This window comes from Myxocyprinus asiaticus, chromosome 19 (genome assembly GCF_019703515.2).
Source record: "Myxocyprinus asiaticus isolate MX2 ecotype Aquarium Trade chromosome 19, UBuf_Myxa_2, whole genome shotgun sequence".
In the NCBI taxonomy this organism is placed as follows: Eukaryota; Metazoa; Chordata; class Actinopteri; order Cypriniformes; family Catostomidae; genus Myxocyprinus; species Myxocyprinus asiaticus.
The window spans coordinates 4,842,934-4,861,543 of record NC_059362.1 but is presented as its reverse complement, the minus strand read 5'-3'; the positions used below and the strand labels follow the sequence as shown (position 1 = coordinate 4,861,543).

General features: G+C 44.3%; 2 protein-coding genes across 2 annotated transcripts in view; one reads left to right on the top strand and one right to left on the bottom strand.

The window, feature by feature from the left end:
• Positions 1-18,610, top strand: part of pcmt (protein-L-isoaspartate (D-aspartate) O-methyltransferase) — a 623,660-nt gene that overhangs the window by 142,581 nt on the left and 462,469 nt on the right. The gene's annotated exons all lie outside the window — the stretch shown is intronic.
• LOC127410453 (gamma-aminobutyric acid receptor subunit rho-1-like) overlaps positions 1-18,610 on the bottom strand; it is a 31,085-nt gene that overhangs the window by 10,116 nt on the left and 2,359 nt on the right. Inside the window, exons 2-3 of the mRNA XM_051645728.1 lie at positions 16,880-17,020; positions 6,484-6,657 (exon numbers count right to left, since the gene is read on the bottom strand). Coding sequence (XP_051501688.1) covers positions 6,484-6,657; positions 16,880-17,020 — 315 coding nt within the window. The remainder of the gene's footprint in view (positions 1-6,483; positions 6,658-16,879; positions 17,021-18,610) is intronic.

Below are 18,610 nucleotides of genomic sequence, written 5' to 3'. Positions count from 1 at the left end.
GCTGTCTGGCTTCCGTCTGGCCACTCTGCCATACAGGCCTGATTGGTGGAGTGCTGCAGAGATGGTTGCTCTTCTGGAAGGTTCTCCTCTCTCCACAGAGAAACGCTGGAGCTCTGTCAGAGTGACCATCGGGTTCTTGGTCACCTCCCTGACTAAGGCCCTTCTCCCCCAATTGCTCAGTTTGGCCGGGCGGCCAGCTCTAGGAAGAGTCCTGGTGGTTCCAAACTTCTTCCATTTACAGATGATGGAGGCCACTGTGCTCATTGGGACCTTCAATGCTGCAGAAATTTTTCTGTACCCTTCCCCTGATCTGTGCCTCAATACAATCCTGTCTCGGAGGTCTACAGACAATTCCTGTATGGTAGAGTGGCCAGACAAAAGCCACTCCTCAGTAAAAGGCACATGACAGCCCGCCTGGAGGACTCTAAGACCATGAGAAACAAAATTCTCTTGTCTGATGAAACAAAGATTGAACTCTTTGGCCTGAATTGCAAGCGTCATGTCTGGAGGAAACCAGGCACCGCTCATCACCTGGCCAATACCATCCCTACAGTGAAGCATGGTGGTGGCAGCATCTTGTTGTGGGGATGTTTTTCAGTGGCAGGAACTGGGAGACTAGTCAGGATCGAGGGAAAGATGAATGCAGCAATGTACAGAGACATCCTTGATGAAAACCTGCTCCAGAGCACTCTGGACCTCAGACTGGGGCGAAGGTTCATCTTCCAACAGGACAACGACCCTAAGCACACAGCCAAGATAACAAAGGAGTGGCTATGGGACAACTCTGTGAATGTCCTTGAGTGGCCCAGCCAGAGCCCAGACTTGAACCCGTTTGAACATCTCTGGAGAGATCTGAAAATGGCTGTGCACCGATGCTCCCCATCCAACCTATTGGAGCTTGAGAGGTCCTGCAAAGAAGAATGGGAGAAACTGCCCAAAAATAGGTGTGCCAAGCTTGTAGCATCATACTCAAAAAGACTTGAGGCTGTAATTGGTGCCAAAGGTGCTTCAACATAGTATTGAGCAAAGGATGTGAATACTTATGTCAATGTGATTTTTTTCCCATTTTTTATTTTTAATAAATTTGCAAAGATTTCAAACAAACTTCTTTCACGTTGTCATTATGGGGTATTGTTTGTAGAATTTTGAAGAAAATAATTAATTTAATCCATTTTGGAATAAGGCTGTAACATAACAAAATGTGGAAAAAGTGAAGCGCTGTGAATACTTTCCGGATGCACTGTATATAAATATATACTTGTAATGATGCTGGCAATGATAGGCAGACAATGAAGACGATGATGTGTGATGAACCCAAGTGCAGTTTATTATCAATCGTGAAATCCAAAAACCATGAACTTGACTTTAACTTGACTTGACTTGGCTAAACTTGACATGACATGACATGAACAATCCAACAAAGTTACATTCACAATACCTGACAATGGACAGTGGCAAACATGAGGCTTAAATACATGGACAAGGGAAACATGACAATGATAACCAATGACAAGACAGAACTGATAAAAAGGTAACAAGACAATAAACCAATGAAAACAAGACACATGAACATGGAGGGAATCATGAAATCACATGACCAAGGAAACAGGAACAAACATGGCATGGAAACAGGAAATAACATGACATGAAACCACATGACCTGAACAGGAACAGGAACTAAACTTTAAAATAAAAGACATGAACACAAAATATGAACAAAAACACATCTAGATGTGACATATCCCCCCCTCTAGGGATGGCTCCCGATGCCCCAAAACAAAAACACAGAGTTCAAGAGGCAGCTGGGGGGGGGGGGGGGTGGTGCCATGGTGACTTGACATGGCTACATGATCTTCTGTTTGGAGACAGCGCTCCCTTTCCGCTGTCTGCCAAAGCAGACAAAGAGCTGCTTGGAACTTCTAAAGCTCTGCGTACGATCCAAATAGATGCGTAAAGCACGCACTGGACACAGCAACGCCAAGGCTGGGTCTGCCTCCTCCCAGGGCAGGGCTTGCAGGTTCAGCAACTGATCCCTAAACGGGGTCGTGGGAACCTTGGGTACATAGTCGGTCGGGGTCTCAGGATCACGTGAGAGTAGCCCGGACCGAACTCCAGGCACATTTCGCTGACAGAGAACGCCTGCAGGTCCCCTACCCTCTTGATGGAAGTGAGCGCAGTCAGGAGGGCAGTCTTCAAAGAGAGTGCCTTAAGCTCAACTGACTCTAGGGGCTCGAAGGGAGCTCCCCGTAGACCCCGAAGGACTACAGAGAGGTCCCACGAGGGGATGAGGCGCAGTCTGGAGGGATTCAACCTCCGAGCGCCTCTCAGGAACCTGATGATCAAGTCGTGCTTCCCCAAATACTTAACATCTACTGCATTGTGATGTGCAGAAATGGCGGCTACATTCACCTTCAAGGTGGAGGGGGACAGCTGCCCCTCAAGCCTCTCCTGCAGGAAGGAAAGCACCTATCCGACTGCGTATCTCTGGGGGTCTTCGCGTAGGGAAGGACACCGGTGGTGGGTCAGCCAGGGGGTATTCGGTGAGCCAAAGGTGGTGCTCCTGGACCACCAGGGTGGACATCGCCTGCCCGAGAGACCGCGCCGTGACCTTCGTCGCCGGAGAGTGAAGTTGGTCGCCGAGCGCAGTTCCTGAATCAATCCCAGGTCAGAACTACCCAAGTGTAGCTCTTTTAGCGCCTTGGCTTGGTGTACCTGCAGGAGAGCCATGGCGTGCAGGGTGGAGGCGGCTTGTCCAGCGGCAGTGTAGGCCTTAGTCATCAGAGACTACGTAAACCTACAGGCCCTGGACGGGAGCTTCGCGAGCGCCTTATCCACCTGGGTGATCACCGAATACCCCCTGGCCGACCCACCATCGAGGGTAGTGAGAGCGGGGGAGCTGAAAGACCGGGATCAGGTAGTAAAAGGTGCCCCCCACGATCTCGTCAGCTCCTCATGCACCTCCGGGAAGAAAGGGACCGGGGCGGGGCGTGGCTGTGAGCAGCGCTCTGGGCCCAGGAACCAATCATCGAGCCACGAGGTTTCAGGGGAGGGTGGAGGGTTCCACTCTAGCCCGATGCTCGCGGCCACCCAGGAAAGCATGTCCGTCAGCTCCGCGTTGGCCTGAGACTGGGTGACCATACCCGAAGGCGGAAGCCCAGCCAAAGCCTCCACGTCAGACTGGACGAACCCACTCTCCAATGCTGCGATCGAGAGCTCATCATCTTCCCGGGCTCCGAATAAGAGGTCGAACTCGCCCTGAGACGAGCCGGCGGTCTCATCCGAGAGCCCGATCTGGGCAAGCGAGCGTGCTGAGGAATGGGAGGTCCGTGGGGGGTTATCCAGTGGAGGTGCTCCCACTGAAGTTCCCAAATTGCCCCCAGTGCTAACCGATGCGGCCTCATACCCATAGGTAGAAGGACCGAGGCGGGGAACCACTGGGGTGGCTTGCCCTCTTACGAAGGAAAGCCGCGACCGCAACGTTGCCATAGTCATGTTCTCACAATTAGGACGTGACCCATCCATGAATTATGTCTCCGTGTGGGCAGCGCCCAGACACGTAAAACAGCAATTGTGGCCATCAGAAGCGGAGAGATAACGATTGCAACCAGGAATAATACACAAACAGAAAGGCATATTTAAAAAGACGTTCTGTGAGTGCCACTCTTTTAGTTAGAAAATATACTCTTTTTAGAATATACTCTTTTGTTCTGCCGAAGCACCCAGGGGCGTTCTCTGCACTCTATGGGTGCAGAGGGGTAGAAGCCGCTGAAATGCGCCTTAAGATCCAGCAGTTTGAGGTGAAAGTAGCGAGATTGGATTCAGTGCACTGAACGCAACTGCTCGGCTCCGAAGAAAAAATCTGAATGAGTGGTTGCGAGCCAGCTCCTTTTATACCCGTATGTCTGGGGAGAGTGTCATGCAAATTCCACTTGCCAATGCCCATTGGCCTTTTTTCAAAATCAGAGGTGTTTGGGGCTCCCAAGAGTGACCCCTAGTGTCACTACATCGACACAACGTTGAGTGAGTGACAGATAGGGAACTTTAAATTTGGTTAAGTTTGATTCAAATAATTTATTTATTAGGGTGAAGTTAAATTTATAAATGTTATACAGCTGACGGACATGCTTTTCTGGGCAGCCGCGAGGGTTCAGGGGAGAGTGGAGGGTTCCACTCTAGCCCGACGCTCGCGGCTGCCCAGGAAAGCATGTCCGTCAGGTCCGCGTCGGCCTGAGACTGGGCGACCATACCCGAAGGCGGAAGCCCAGCCAAAGCCTCCACGTCAGACTGGACGAACCCACTCTCCAATGCTGCGATCGAGAGCTCATCATATTCCCGGGCTCCGAATAAGAGGTCGAACTCGCCCTGAGACGAGCCGGTGGTCTCATCTGAGAGCCCGATCGGGGTAAGCGAGCGTGCTGAGGAATGGGAGGTCCGTGGGGGGTTACCCGGCGGAGGTGCTCCCACTGAAGTTCCCAAATTGCCCCCAGTGCAACCCGTAGGTAGAAGGACCGAGGCGGGGAGCCGCTGGGGTGGCTTGCCCTCTTATGAAGGAAAGCCGCGACCGCAACGTTGCCATAGTCATGTTCTCACAATTAGGACATGACCCATCCACGAACGATGTCTCCACGTGGGCAGCGCCCAGACACGTAAGACAGCGATTGTGGCCGTCAGAAGCAGAGAGATAACGATTGCAACCAGGAATAATACACAAACAGAAAGGCATATTTAAAAAGATGTTCCGTGAGTGCCACTCTTTTAGTTAGAAAATATACTCTTTTTAGAATATATTCTTTTGTTCTGCCGAAGCACCCAGGGGCGTTCTCTGCACTCTATGGGTGCAGAGGGGGAAAAGCCGCTGAAATGCGCCTTAAGATCCAGCAGTTTGAGGTGAAAGTAAAGAGATTGGATTCAGTGCACTGAACGCAACTGCTCGGCTCCGAAGAGAAAATCTGAATGAGTGGTTGCGAGCCAGCTCCTTTTATACCCGTATGTCCGGGGAAGTGGCATGCAAATTCCACTGGCCAATTCCCATTGGCCTTTTTTCAAAATCAGAGGTGTTTGGGGCTCCCATGTGTGACCCCTAGTGTCACTACATCGACACAACGTTGAGTGAGTGACAGATAGGGAACTTTAAATTTGGTTAAGTTTGATTCAAATAATTTATTTATTAGGGTGAAGTTAAATTTATAAATGTTATACAGCCTTTTTGCTCTTATTTTTTCTTTATATTTTCTTTGTTTTTTTTCTTATGAGTTGTGAATAGGACTGTAAATGGAAATATTTAAAGAGAATATAAAACTAGAGAGGTAAAAAGGGTAGGCATAATAAGGTTTGGCTTCAGCCTATTCCTTTTTGGACATTTAAAAAAAGATGATGTTGGAATCCTTGAACTGTCATGAATTGTGTAAATACAGATATATATATATATATATATATATATATATATATATATATATATATATATATATAAATGAAAAGTAAATAATATACAGTATACTGTATTAAAACCATGGTTTCCACCCAAAAACAAAACATGATTAGCCTACAACAGTCATGGTTACTAAAATAAAAAAAATTATTTCCACCAAAAACTATGGTTAAAGTCTACAATGTTACTATAGTAAAACCATAGTTAAACTATGGTATTTGTAAAGTAAAACCACAATAACCACAACATTATGTTTTTTGTTACCATAGTTTTCATTTTTCTGTATTATTACTATGGTTTTACTACGAATATCAAGGTTACTTGATATTATTATTGACTTGTCAAGATTTACTGATATTATATGGTTACTGTAGTAAAACCATGGTAAATTTATTGTGAGAGAATGTAAAACATATTTAGAGGGCACGCAAAACAATTTCAGAAAAAAAAAAAATCCCACCCTGTCCTCTAAGGAGCTCCGTAAAAAAATACTTTAAAAAAATTAAAAAATACAAATCCTTCACTGTTCTCTAAGGGGCAACATTGTGTCAAGTGTCAGTGAAGAGCATGGTTGATGTGATATATGAGACATTTGATGTGCAAAGAAAACAGATAAATCAAGGTAAATATCACCAGTGAACAGAATATTTTTTATTGTGTCACTGCCAGTAAAGCTGTAATTTTGTCATATTATGCAAAAAGTGTGAAAATATTATTCAGTTGTGCATATTTAAGATACAGAAAATGCTAGCTATGAAATTAGTCTTAGTAAAAAATAAATAAATAAATACATTTCCACCACCGAAAGCTATTCAACAAAACACATCATTTGAAATTTTTATGTGAGTGCCCGGTCGCTAAAGACCCGAGGTATGTATTAAAGTTTGGCAAAACGCCCATGAGATTAAGGGTTAAAGAAGTTTATTTTTTAAATAGTCTAAAAAGCCAAAAGTGCATACAGTTGAAGAAACACCTTTTTATGTATTAGCTCGTATAATCCAATGATACTGTAAAACAACACATTCTGCAATGGTTTACAAACGATGTCGTCACACAATTGGTTTGAAATATCTTCCCCAGAGGAACCCTAGCAGGAACAGCTCTGCGGTTGATCCAGAAGGAAACCCATGATAGCATGACCATCAGTGTGGCAGGAAAATATGTCTGAAGCAGGAAGAAGAAGATGTGCTGCAGCAGAGTGAAGTTGATGTACAGACGATTGTACCAACCTGCAAGAGACCATTGATGAGTGAAAGTTTGGTTATTTTTGCAATTTATTTCCTATGAAGCACATTCAGACATGACCAGACATTCCTATACAACAATTTAAGAGTGATGATGATGTTAAGCTAAGTAAGGGATCACCATTACTATTGCTTATATATTGATTTGAATAAACCCCTTACGCAGAGCATTAAACTTAAGTGTGTAACTCGTCCCGCACCATTTGTGCAACAGACATGAAAGACACTTCGAATCCTTGAGTGAGATGGCAATTGGATGTAGGAATATTTCAGAATCATAAAACTTTAGAATAGAGGTCAGGTTCAGATGTGAAATGGCCACTGTGTGGCGCTAAAAGGAAATAAAATAATCTTAAATCGAGTTTAAAATCAACAAAACATCTCCGGTTACACATGTAACCTTGGTTCCCTGAGATGAAGGGAACGAGACATTGCTGTAAGCACTATGGGGAGTCCTTCTTAGACAACCTTGTTGAAACCCTTATTTAATCACGCCAATCCTGTGATTGGCAATGATGTCTGAGCCACGCCCCTTCAGGTGCGCAGTTGGCCTATATAAGCGGGCGCTCTGTCACCATTTCTTCAGAATTTTCTGACTGAGGGACAAGAGACAGTCACTCGTATTATGAAACTCTGAAGTAGTAGTGCGGCCAGCTTTCGCAATGTCTCGTTCCCTTCATCTCAGGGAACCAAGGTTACATGTGTAACCAGAGTCGTTCCCTTTCGATTCAGTTCACTCAACATTGCTGTAAGCACTATGGGGAACGAAATCCCATTAAGCCGCACTACATGACATTACACTCCCAGAGTTATAACACTAAATAGATATATTCATATGGAGTGACAGGCCACAGGCGGATGACTTATAAGTCATGTCAAAATGTATATGAATAGTACCACATGGCAGACGTCAGATGGAAACTTATGTAGTCTGGGATCTATATGGACAATATACATATACACAGAATAGATTATTAACCCTCTCACAACAAGGTTGGGAAAGTAGGTTTTATTTCCTATGGGAGTGCTTATGACTTAAAAAGAAGCAGTTCAACAGCATATAATTGGGTGGCTGTGTTGATTCTAGTCGGTACCCCATCCGAAATATGGGCTTGGGCTCACCCACTTGAAAGAAGAAGCGTTCTATACAGAGAGTACTTGTGAGAAGATGGACGCCACGTCCAGGTTATAAAACCTTGCGAACATATTTTGTGAGGACCATCCTGCTGCCAAACATATGTCCTGTAAGGACACACCATTTGTCCATGGTGTTAGAGCCCGAGGCTCCAGGCATGATGTTGAATGTGTCGCTTGAGCCAGTACTGGAGAGGTCTCATGTGTAACAGACCTAACGGATGCTGCCGCCATAAAATCCCGTATTCTCTGAAATTATTTCAGTGGCAATGTTTTCCCCAGTTTGAACTGAGACAGACACCGAAGAATGGTCTGTACACACTCGTTCGTGAGGTGCGTGCACATGCTCACGGAGTCGAGACGAACCCCTAATAAGGAGATTTGCTGGCTGGGGAAAACTGAGCTTTTCGCCTAGTTGACATTCAGACATTCATTGGCAAAGCAGCAAGTCTCTGTGTTCGCTCAGTAGTGCCTCTGATTGGGCTAGTAATAACCAATCGTCTAGGTAATTCAAAACACGCACACCATTAATCATGTTTTTTGCAAGCAGACTGTGAATCTCTGCACGCAACACTGGCGCATCCTGTGATTGGACCGAGGTGGCCAGCGTACAAACAATATCATATAACTGTGCTTGATCATTATTAACACCCAGTCTGACATGCCCGTGAGGGCTCAGTGGGCTTATTGATTAGCTTGCTATAGGAGAGAAACGGTTGAGCATAATGTGTGAGGTATATGATACGTGAAGAGGAAATGGCCCTTTTTCTAAGAATGTGTGAGCATCCCATGTTTGTACAATGGGCATTTTTTTCTCTTTTGTGAGAACAATCATTGTTTGAGTAATACACACAGAAGCAACATTTTGAACAATGTCCTGTTTCCGATGAACAGTACTGGGGAAGAAGGGAGAAACAGCGTTCTTCGGCTCTGGGCCATAAATAATGGCAAGCGCTAGGCTACTCTTCAAGGGGCTGGGCATGTCAGGAACGTTTATGCTGCCCGACCGGGGTTTTTCCATCAGCGTGTTTATGGCAGGTGCTTACACTTGTGCCATGGTTTGCATGGCTTCATTGATGGCTCAGTAGTAGCTTCTTTGTAGTAGGATTCTTTGCCGGGCGCTTACCGGAATTAGATCGGGAGCATGCCAGGAAAGGGGAAGTGCTACTTCTCTTTGGTAGAAAGTGTTTCATTGCTTGAGACTGCTTTTGCATTGTGATGAAGCACTCTGAAAAGCCTTCCATGGCATTGCCAAAGAGACCATCGAGTGACACCGGGGTGTCGAGGTGGGCGACTTTGCGTCACGCATCTCTGTGGGAGTTAACAAAATATGCTGATCCAGAACCACCATGTTGCTCATTGCTTTGCCGGTAGCCTGAGCAGTAGCTTTCGTGGCTCACAGTGCCAAATCTGTAGCAGGACATAGCTCTTTGAACAGCTCTGGATCAGAGACTTGCTCATTCATTTGTTTAAGGAGCTTAGCTTGAAAAACCTGGAGCACCGACATGCTGTGGAGTGCTGAACGAGCTTGGCCCGCTGCTGTATAAGCTCTTCCAGCCAGTGCAGATGTCAGTCGACATGGCTTGGAGGGGTGGGCAGGGCGGGATTTCCATCCCATGGCAGTATTATGGCAGAGGTAAGCTGCAACCGCCTATTCCACCGGGGGAAGCTTTGAGTAGCCTTTTTCATCAGAATTGTCCACTTTAGTGAGGACGGCAGCACCTCCGACCTGAATGCGCAAAGAGTAAAGCGCATACCAGGTCTTTGTGAGCTCTGCATGAACCTCAGGGAAGAATGGTACACTCCTCCGGACCGTGGTCTGTTGAACCATTCATCCAGGTGAGATTTTTCTGGCTCTTCTGGAGGAGACCACTGAAAACCGAGCTCTTCAACCGCTCTCGCGAGAGCACGAAGAAGCTCCTTATCTGTGGCGTGTGCACGTTCTTCACTCTCGCTGGGGGAAGATGTGGCAACATCCTCCGTGAACCACTTGCCTGAAGTTGCGAGTGACACAGCATCATCACCATCATCAGAGCCGCCAAACATAATGAGGCTGTGCGCCCCAATAGAGGGCCGGAGCTCATCACGCACGTATCGCACAGGCGAAGACGTTAGATCGGGGGGCTTGCAGGGCTTGCGCTGGCACGAGATCCTCCTCTAATTCTTCCAGCTCAACCTCACTGCCCCACCGTGCCTCCTCATGTGGTCCATCAGGACTTAACACAGAAGAGGCTGGATCTTCCCTCAGAACGAGGTCGATCCTAGAGTGAAATGTCTGGAGATTCATGCCCTCGCAGTGAGGGCAGTCTGTCTCCATGAGAGCTGCTTGTGCATGGGAGTGGCCCAGAACACAGCTCTCGTGCCCATCAGACAGTGGTATGTGCTGTTCGCATAGGAAACACTTGCGGAACGACATCTTTAAAAAGACACTCTTTAATATTTAATATTTAATCGTTAATATTGTATATATAAAAAGGATACAGTAACTCCAGCCGGAGCGCTGTGGGAAGCAGGTAGAAGTTTCGCTGAAGTGTTGTGTTGATCAATGACGAGCGTCAGAAGCGAAGAACCTGTTCACCGAGAGTGTCTTTGACGGTGATGTAGAGAACTCTTCACCGGAACACACAGGGAAGTGGAAAGCCTCTTGGTGCAGGCACTGAGCACAGGCAACGAGTCGTGCTGTTCGCGTCTTGCTGAGAAATTCTGTCCACTGTAAGTGTATATCAATGGCGAAGCAGAAGGGTTCCAAGATGAAGACAAAGTTCATTGACATTAAGAAAGTAAATTCTGAAGAAATGGTGACTGAGCGCCCGCTTATATAGGCTAACTTCGTGCCCGAAGGTGCAGGGCTCAGACACCATTGCCAATCACAGGACTGCCATGATTGAATAAGGGTTTCAATAACCTCAAACCTAAAACTAACCAATAGTGTCGTAAAAGCAAATGTGAGATGAAAAATGCCATTGCTGAAGCAACCATGTAATTGAGAGGTGCTTCTATGGCACATTCGACTTACATGTCAACTCGCGTGCTCTTAAGGACTCGTACCCTGGTTCTTTGCATCACAGGTGCAGCACTCTATCAGTCAAGCTGCAGCGCAATTTGATTGTGCTTGAACAAGCTTATACATGTAGATAATGTAATGCAAACGCTGTCATGCACTATAGTAAATGTGTTTAGATGTCATAAAATAGCATTGTGTGAGGAAGAGGGCAAGAAGTGTTAACTGATAATCTGCCATTTTATTTGTGATTTATGTGAAAGTGAATAAAAGTCATTTTTGTTCTAGCGTCTCAACTTTATTTCACCAGGAAACTGTAGCAATGCGTACAATGAGCCATGTAAAAATCATTCTACAAAAATTGGTAAGTAAAGTATTGTAGACCAGGTTGGTTAGCTCATAGTTTTTTTTTTTAACTCTCCTATGGTATTTGGCCATTTTTGACTGAAATAAATGTTCCTCATTTAAAAAAATTGTTTCCTTTATCTGAGCAGTACAAGACTTGGTGACTTTTCCTCCATTTGCCATCTTAGCATAAAATAAATAAATAAATAAATAAAACTTGGGCTTGATTCTAAGTAAGATAAGTCTAAGTGGTTGTAAAAAAAAATAACGACACCTTTGGTAATCACAGTCAGAACTGACCGGTCATTGAAAATGAATGGCAATTTTTTTAATCTGTCAAATACAAACAACAAATCAGCCACAATGCAGAAAAAACAGGGTGATACTCTAAAACATCCTCAGTGCAAAACATACACACCCACTCACACACAAACACACTTAAACACACACAAAAATGAACTGCTGAGACTGTAACATTGAGCTTTTTTTTTTTACATTGTTAAAAAAAAAAACAGCAAATCAGTCACAATGCTAAACACACACACTCGGATATGAAGGGGTGAGACGATAACACACTCAAAATGCAGAAAACACACACACACACACACACACACACACACACACACAGAGAGAACCAGGGCATAAATAAGTGGAGCTTTACTGTCAACTTTTGGTCATTTCTGGCATTACAAGTCATCTGTTGTTTTCCAGCAATCTGACACACACACACACACACACACACACACACACACACACACGCGTTTGCAAAATACATTTTTACAATAGAAAGTTTGAAATTGCAAAATGCTTACTCTGATTCTTCATTTTTATACTCTAATTGAATTTTAAGAATTTTGCAGTTTGGGGGCCTGGGTAGCTGAGTGAGTATTGACACTGACTACCACCCCTGGAGTTGCGAGTTCGAATTCAGGGCGTGCTGAGTGACTCCAGTCAGGCTTCCTAAGCAAATAAATTGGCCCGGTTGCTAGGGAGGGTAGAGTCACATGGGGTAACCTCCTCGTGGTTGCTAAAATGTGGTTCTCACTCTTGGTAGGGTGTGTGGTAAGTTGTACATGGATGCCACAAAAAACAGCGTGAAGCCTCCACACGTGCTACGTCTCCACGGTAACACGCTCAACAAGCCACGTGATAAGATGTGCAGATTGACGGTCTCAGACGCGGAGACAATTTAGATACGTCCTCCGCCACCTGGATTGAGGCGAGTCACTACGCCACCACAAGGACTTAGAGCACATTGGGAATTGGGCATTCCAAATTGGGGAGAAAAAGCAGTTCATTTCTGTTTCTTAATGTTCATTTTCTTGATATTATTTTGAATTTACTTTGAGTTAATACATTTTTATGTTTGAAATAAATTATTGCTTGAAAAATGCTTATTCTGTGTCTTATCTTTGTAACACCATGGTCAGGTTTATTTGCAAGCATAATGGCATTAACCACAAAACTGACACTTCAAATACATTATAAAATGCTAAACTCTGACAAATAATAGTTCGTCTAAATATATATCCAAATGCATATCTTGTGATAAAATATAAAATAAGGTTACAAGCCATCAGACTACACAGTAGGTGGCTACAGCCATCTACTGGCTGTTACTGGCATGGCATGGTTTTCAAGTCATGTCATTTAGATTTTGTTTACCATATTGCTACAATCTGCCTCCAATTTATGTCACATTCTCATATTTTCTTAATGTTTCAACTTTTAGAAGTGTAGGTTCTGAATTTTTAATTTAATGTAATTTTCTTTAACATTTGCTTATTTGTATATGCAAATTCAAATAAAATCAAATCAAATCACTTTATTGTCACACAGCCATATACACAAGTGCAATGGTGTGTGAAATTCTTGGGTGCAGTTCCGATCAACATAGCAGTCGTGACAGTGATGAGACATATACCAATTTACAATAACATCAAATTAACACAACACAATTTAAACATCTGTTATACACATAATTACACTCAACAATATACAAATAATAACATACACTGTACAGTATACAGTACGCTGTTTTTTTTTTTTTTTTTTTTTTACTATATAGATACACATTATTCAATAAAAATTAAAAATAAAAATATATAAAAAAAGTATATATATATATATATATATATATATATATATATATATATATATAGAATGTACAGTATTGTACTGTACTGACATTCAGGCTGTCGGTTGATAGTCAGTTGTTAAGAGAGAACATAATATAATAATAATAATATAATTTATGACAGTCCGGTGTGAGATATAAGAGTAAGGGTAATAAAGTGCAGTGCTGATGTATTTTGATCGTGAGAGATCAAGAGTTCAGAAGTCTGATTGCTTGGGGGAAGAAGCTATCATGGAGTCGGCTGGTGCGGGTTCTGATGCTGCGATACCGCCTACCTGATGGTAGCAGTGAGAACAGCCCATGGCTCGGGTGGCTGGAGTCTCTGATGATCCTCCGAGCTTTTTTCACACACCGCCTTGTATATATTTCCTGGAGGGAGGGAAGCTCACCTCCGATGATGTGTCTAGCAGTTCGTACCACCCTTTACAGTGCTTTGCGGTTGTGGGCGGTGCTATTGCCGTACCAGGCGGAGATACAGCCAGTAAGGATGCTCTCCACAGTGCAGGTGTAGAACCGTGTGAGGATGTGGCGGTTCATTCCAAACTTCCTCAGCCGTCTCAGGAAGAAGAGGCGCTGATGAGCCTTCTTCACAACGACTTCAGTGTCGACGGACCATGTGAGTTCTTCAGTGGTGTGGACACCCAGGAACTTGAAGCTGCTGACTCTCTCCACTGGTGCTCCATTGATGGTGATGGGACTGTGTTCTCTGTCTTTTCTTCTGAAGTCCACCACAAGCTCCTTTGTCTTACTGACGTTGAGGGAGAGGTTGTGCTCCTGACACCAGTGTGTCAGGGTGTGCACCTCCTCTCTGTAGGCTGTTTCATCATTGTCAGTGATCAGACCTACCACCAACGTGTCATCAGCAAACTTAATGATGGCTTTGGAGCTATGTGTTGCCACACAGTCATGTGTGTACAAGGAATACAGTAGTGGGCTGAGAACACAGCCCTGCGGGGCTCCAGTGTTGAGGGTTAGTGATGAGGAGATGTTGCTGCCTATTCTAACCACCTGGCGTCTGCTTGACAGGAAGTCCAGGATCCAGCTGTACAGCGAGCTGTTTAAGCCCAGAGCCCGGAGTTTCTCATCTAGCTTGGAGGGCACTTTGGTGTTGAATGCTGAGCTGTAGTCTACAAACAGCATTCTCACATAAGTGTTCTTTTTTTCCAGGTGGGAGAGAGCAGTGTGTATTGTAGATGCAATGGCATCATCAGTGGAGCGGTTGTTGCGGTAAGCAAACTGCAGCGGGTCAAGATTGAGTGGAAATACAGAGCAGATGTAATCTCTGATTAGTCTCTCAAAACAAAGTTATTTTTGATTGTTTTGGTACAGGCACAATGGTGGATGTTTTAAAGCATGTGGGGACTATAGACAAAAAGAGGGAAAGGTTGAAAATGTCCGTAAAAACACCAGCCAGCTGGTTCGCGCACGCTCTGATGACACGGCCCGGAATGCCGTCTGGGCCCGCGGCTTTGCGGATATTCACCCATCGGAAGGATCGTGTTACATCCGCTATAGAGACGGAGAGTGAACTAACCTCTGTAGCTTCAGCTGCGAGAGCTCTCTCCGTGAGGGCGGTGTTATTTCCCTCGAAACGAGCATAAAAAGTATTTAGCTCATCCGGTAGAGAGGCAGCGGTGTTCATGGCGGAGTTTTTATTCCCTTTAAAGTCCGTGATGATGTTAATTCCCTGCCACATGCTTCTAGAGTTGGTGGTGTTAAACTGTCCTTCAATCTTGCTCCTGTACTGGCGTTTTGCGGTTCTGATAGTTTTTCGGATGGCATAACTGGCTTGTTTATGCTCCTCCGCGTTCCCGGAATTAAAAGCGGAGGTCCGCACATTAAGTGCCGCGCGAACATCGCTATTGATCCATGGTTTCTGATTTGGATAGATCCGTATTGTCCTGGTCGGAATCACTTCCTCTACGCACGTTCTGATGAAACACATTACGCTATCAGCGTAAAGCTCGATGTCGTCATCAGAGGCGGACCGTGTGATCAAAACAGTTCTGTAGCGTAGAGTTTGATTGGTCCGACCAGCACTGGAGCGTTCTGAGGGTGGGTGCCTGTAAGCGGGCAGAAGCAGAATGGAAGAGTGGTCCGATTTGCCAAATGGTGGGCGGGGGAGGGATTTGTAGCCATCCCGGAACGGAGAGTAGCAATGGTCCAAAACCTGGTCCCCTCGTGTGTTGAAACTAATGTGCTGGTGATATTTTGGTGCGACTGATTTTAAACTGGCTTTATTAAAGTCCCCGGTCACAATGAACGCGGCCTCAGGGTGCGCGGTTTCCTGCTCACTTATTCTCCCATACAGTTCCTTGAGTGCCCGTTCTGTGTCGGCTTGTGGGGGGATGTACACAGCAGTGATAATGACCGCTGTGAATTCCCTCGGTAGCCAGAATGGTCGACACAGAAGCATAAGAAATTCCAGATCAGGAGAACAGAAAGACTTGATAGAATGTACGTTCCTCTGATCACACCAGGATTTGTTGATCATAAAACATACACCACCTCCTCTAGTTTTACCTGAGAGGTCTTTCGCTCTGTCCGCTCGGTGCACGGAGAACCCCGAGGGTTCAATGGCTGAGTCTGGAATCTCCGCAGACATCCAAGTTTCTGTTAGGCAGATAATGCAGCAGTCCCTCGTCTCTCGTTGGAAAGAGATCCGCGCTTTCAGCTCGCAGAGCTTGTTATCCAGAGACTGAACATTTGCCAGTAGAATAGTGGGTAGCGGGGGTCGATTTGCGCGGCGTCTTACTCTGATGAGAACGCCGGCTCTGTTTCCCCTTTTCCTCCTGCGTTTCCGCGGCCGTGCTGCCCAGACAAAGGGCTCTGCTTGCGTGTTTGTAAACAGCGGGTCGGCATTGAGGAATGTGAAGTCCGGTTTTTGGTGTGAGATCGCTGAACCAATGTCCAAAAGTGTTTGTCTGTCATAGACAATAAGGCAAACAAAATCCAAGACAAAAAACATAAGAATTGTGAACAAAACAAACAAAACATTGCTATGTTGTGTCGGAGCTCGCAACGCAGCAGCCATACTCGGCGCCATCTTGAGTCTGAAATTAATGGTAAAATCAAAAAATTTACATGTATATAAGATCAAATAGCATAAAATCCCAAAAGAAATGCATATTTGTTTTTGTTCTTACTTCAGGGAAGAAGAAATGTTAATCATTATCCATATAAAAAAAAAGAAGAAAAAAAAGGGTTAAACATCTGACCCTTCTGGTCAAAAATGATCAAGAATACCAATGGGAGGTGCCATTTATCAATACCATAGGAGGGTTAAGGATTGTCAGACAGTTGCCTAAAATACAATTTATTTTTTTCCATATGATAAATTACAGGCCTAAAACAAAGTTAAACGTGTTTTGAAACCCCTGCTTTACAGAGTGAAATATCAGCCTGACAGCTTGCTTGAAAAGCATCTTAAGAAAGTAGAAGTATATGTTTAATTTTAACAGTGGTGAAATATTGCAACCTTGAAAACCCATTGACGATTTTTATTACTTTCTAAGAGGCAATAGGAAATACATCAATATCAATGTGTGGGTCTCTGATCAAGGCAGGGCTTAGTGAAGGGTCGGCATTACCTGTGCTGCTGTAGAAGGCCAGTTTAGTGGTGGTGTGAAACTCCTGTATGAGGAACTGGGAGAGAGAGATCTTCTCATCTGTCTGCAGAGATTTATTCCCCCTCCTCCAGTAGAGCATCAGGTCATCATCAGTATAAGCATCTGCAAACAAAACAACCCAAATACATAGCTTCACAGATATAAACAACTGTGTGAGATTTTAATTATTAAGTATTAGATATGACAACCTGAAATCCTCTGTTAGCTTTCAGATCATCTAGATGCTAGCATAGTAAATGTTACCTTTAAAATGTATGTTTAAAATGACCTTTAGCAGAAATACATATTCAGAAATTTCAGTCTTTCTTTTCTGAGAAAAATGACCAAAAATATTGATGAATCATCTTGCAGTCAGGGGTCTCTCTAGAATGAGATCGTCCCTCCCTCTAATACTGCCTGCCACAGACTACAAAGCAGCAAATCATGTTTTGTGGCTGTGACTTAAGAGCGCAACAGTGTCCATCCACTTTTTTTAGCCATCTTGGTTCCAGAAGTATTTTTCCTATTAATCTTTCCATTGGAATTTCATAAAATCCTTCATAAAAGAATTCTATGCCAAATCAACAGGCTATGAGGTGAATAGCATTAAAAACTTTGATTTAAAGCAAAAATATGTAAAATTCTGACTAAATGACAAAGGTACAAGACTATGTACTTAAAGGAATAGTTCATACAAAAATTATAATTCTCTCATCATTTACTCACCCTTATGCTGTCTCATACTCGTATTTTGTCATAAAATGAAAGTCAATGGGATCCAATACGTTCAAACTCCAAAAAAGACATAAAGGCAGCATAAAGGTACAGCAATCCATACACTCTAGTGGTTTAATCCATGTCTTTTTTTAGCGATACGATCGGTTTTGAATGAGCCGGTAAAATTTTATTTTATTTTTTATAAATCTTGACATTTGCAGTCTCTTTGGCACAATAATAAGTTGAAGCTGGATTACACTTCCTCATGCTTGACACGTGCACAGAGCACTGCACTTTGGCCTTCAGCATCTTAAGAAAGTATTAGCATGTGTTTAATTTTAACAGTGGTGAAATATTGCAACCTTGAAACCCATTGACCATTATGTAGAAGTGGATTTCTGAAAAAACTTTCAAAGAGGCAATAAAAAATACATCATCAAAATCAATGTGTGGGTCTCTGATTAGGGCAGGACTTAGTGAAGGGTCGGCATTACCTGTGCTGCTGTTTAGTGGTGGTGTGAAACTCCTGACCACTTGCCTAATATGCTGTTGGTCCTCTGCGTACCGCACAGCGCTGACCCGCCAAGGCATGGACTCTACAATATTCCAGAAGGTGTCCTATGGTATCTTGCACAAAGAAATTAGCAGTAGATCCTTCAAGTCCTGTAAGTTGCGAGGTGGAGCTGCCGTGGATCAGACTTGTTGGTCCAGCACATCCCACAGATGCTCAATCGGATTGAGATTTGTGGAATTTGGAGGCCAGGGCAACACCTTGAACTCTTCATCATGTCCCTAAAACCATTCCCGAACAATGTGTGCAGTGTGGCAGGGCGCATTATCCTGCTGAGAGAGGCCACTGCAATCAGGGAATATCATTGCCATGAAGGGGTGGACCTGGTCTGCAACGATGTTTAGGTTAGTGGCATGTGTCAAATTGACATCAACATGAATGGCTGGACCCAGGGATTCCCAGCAGAACATTGCCCAGAACATCAC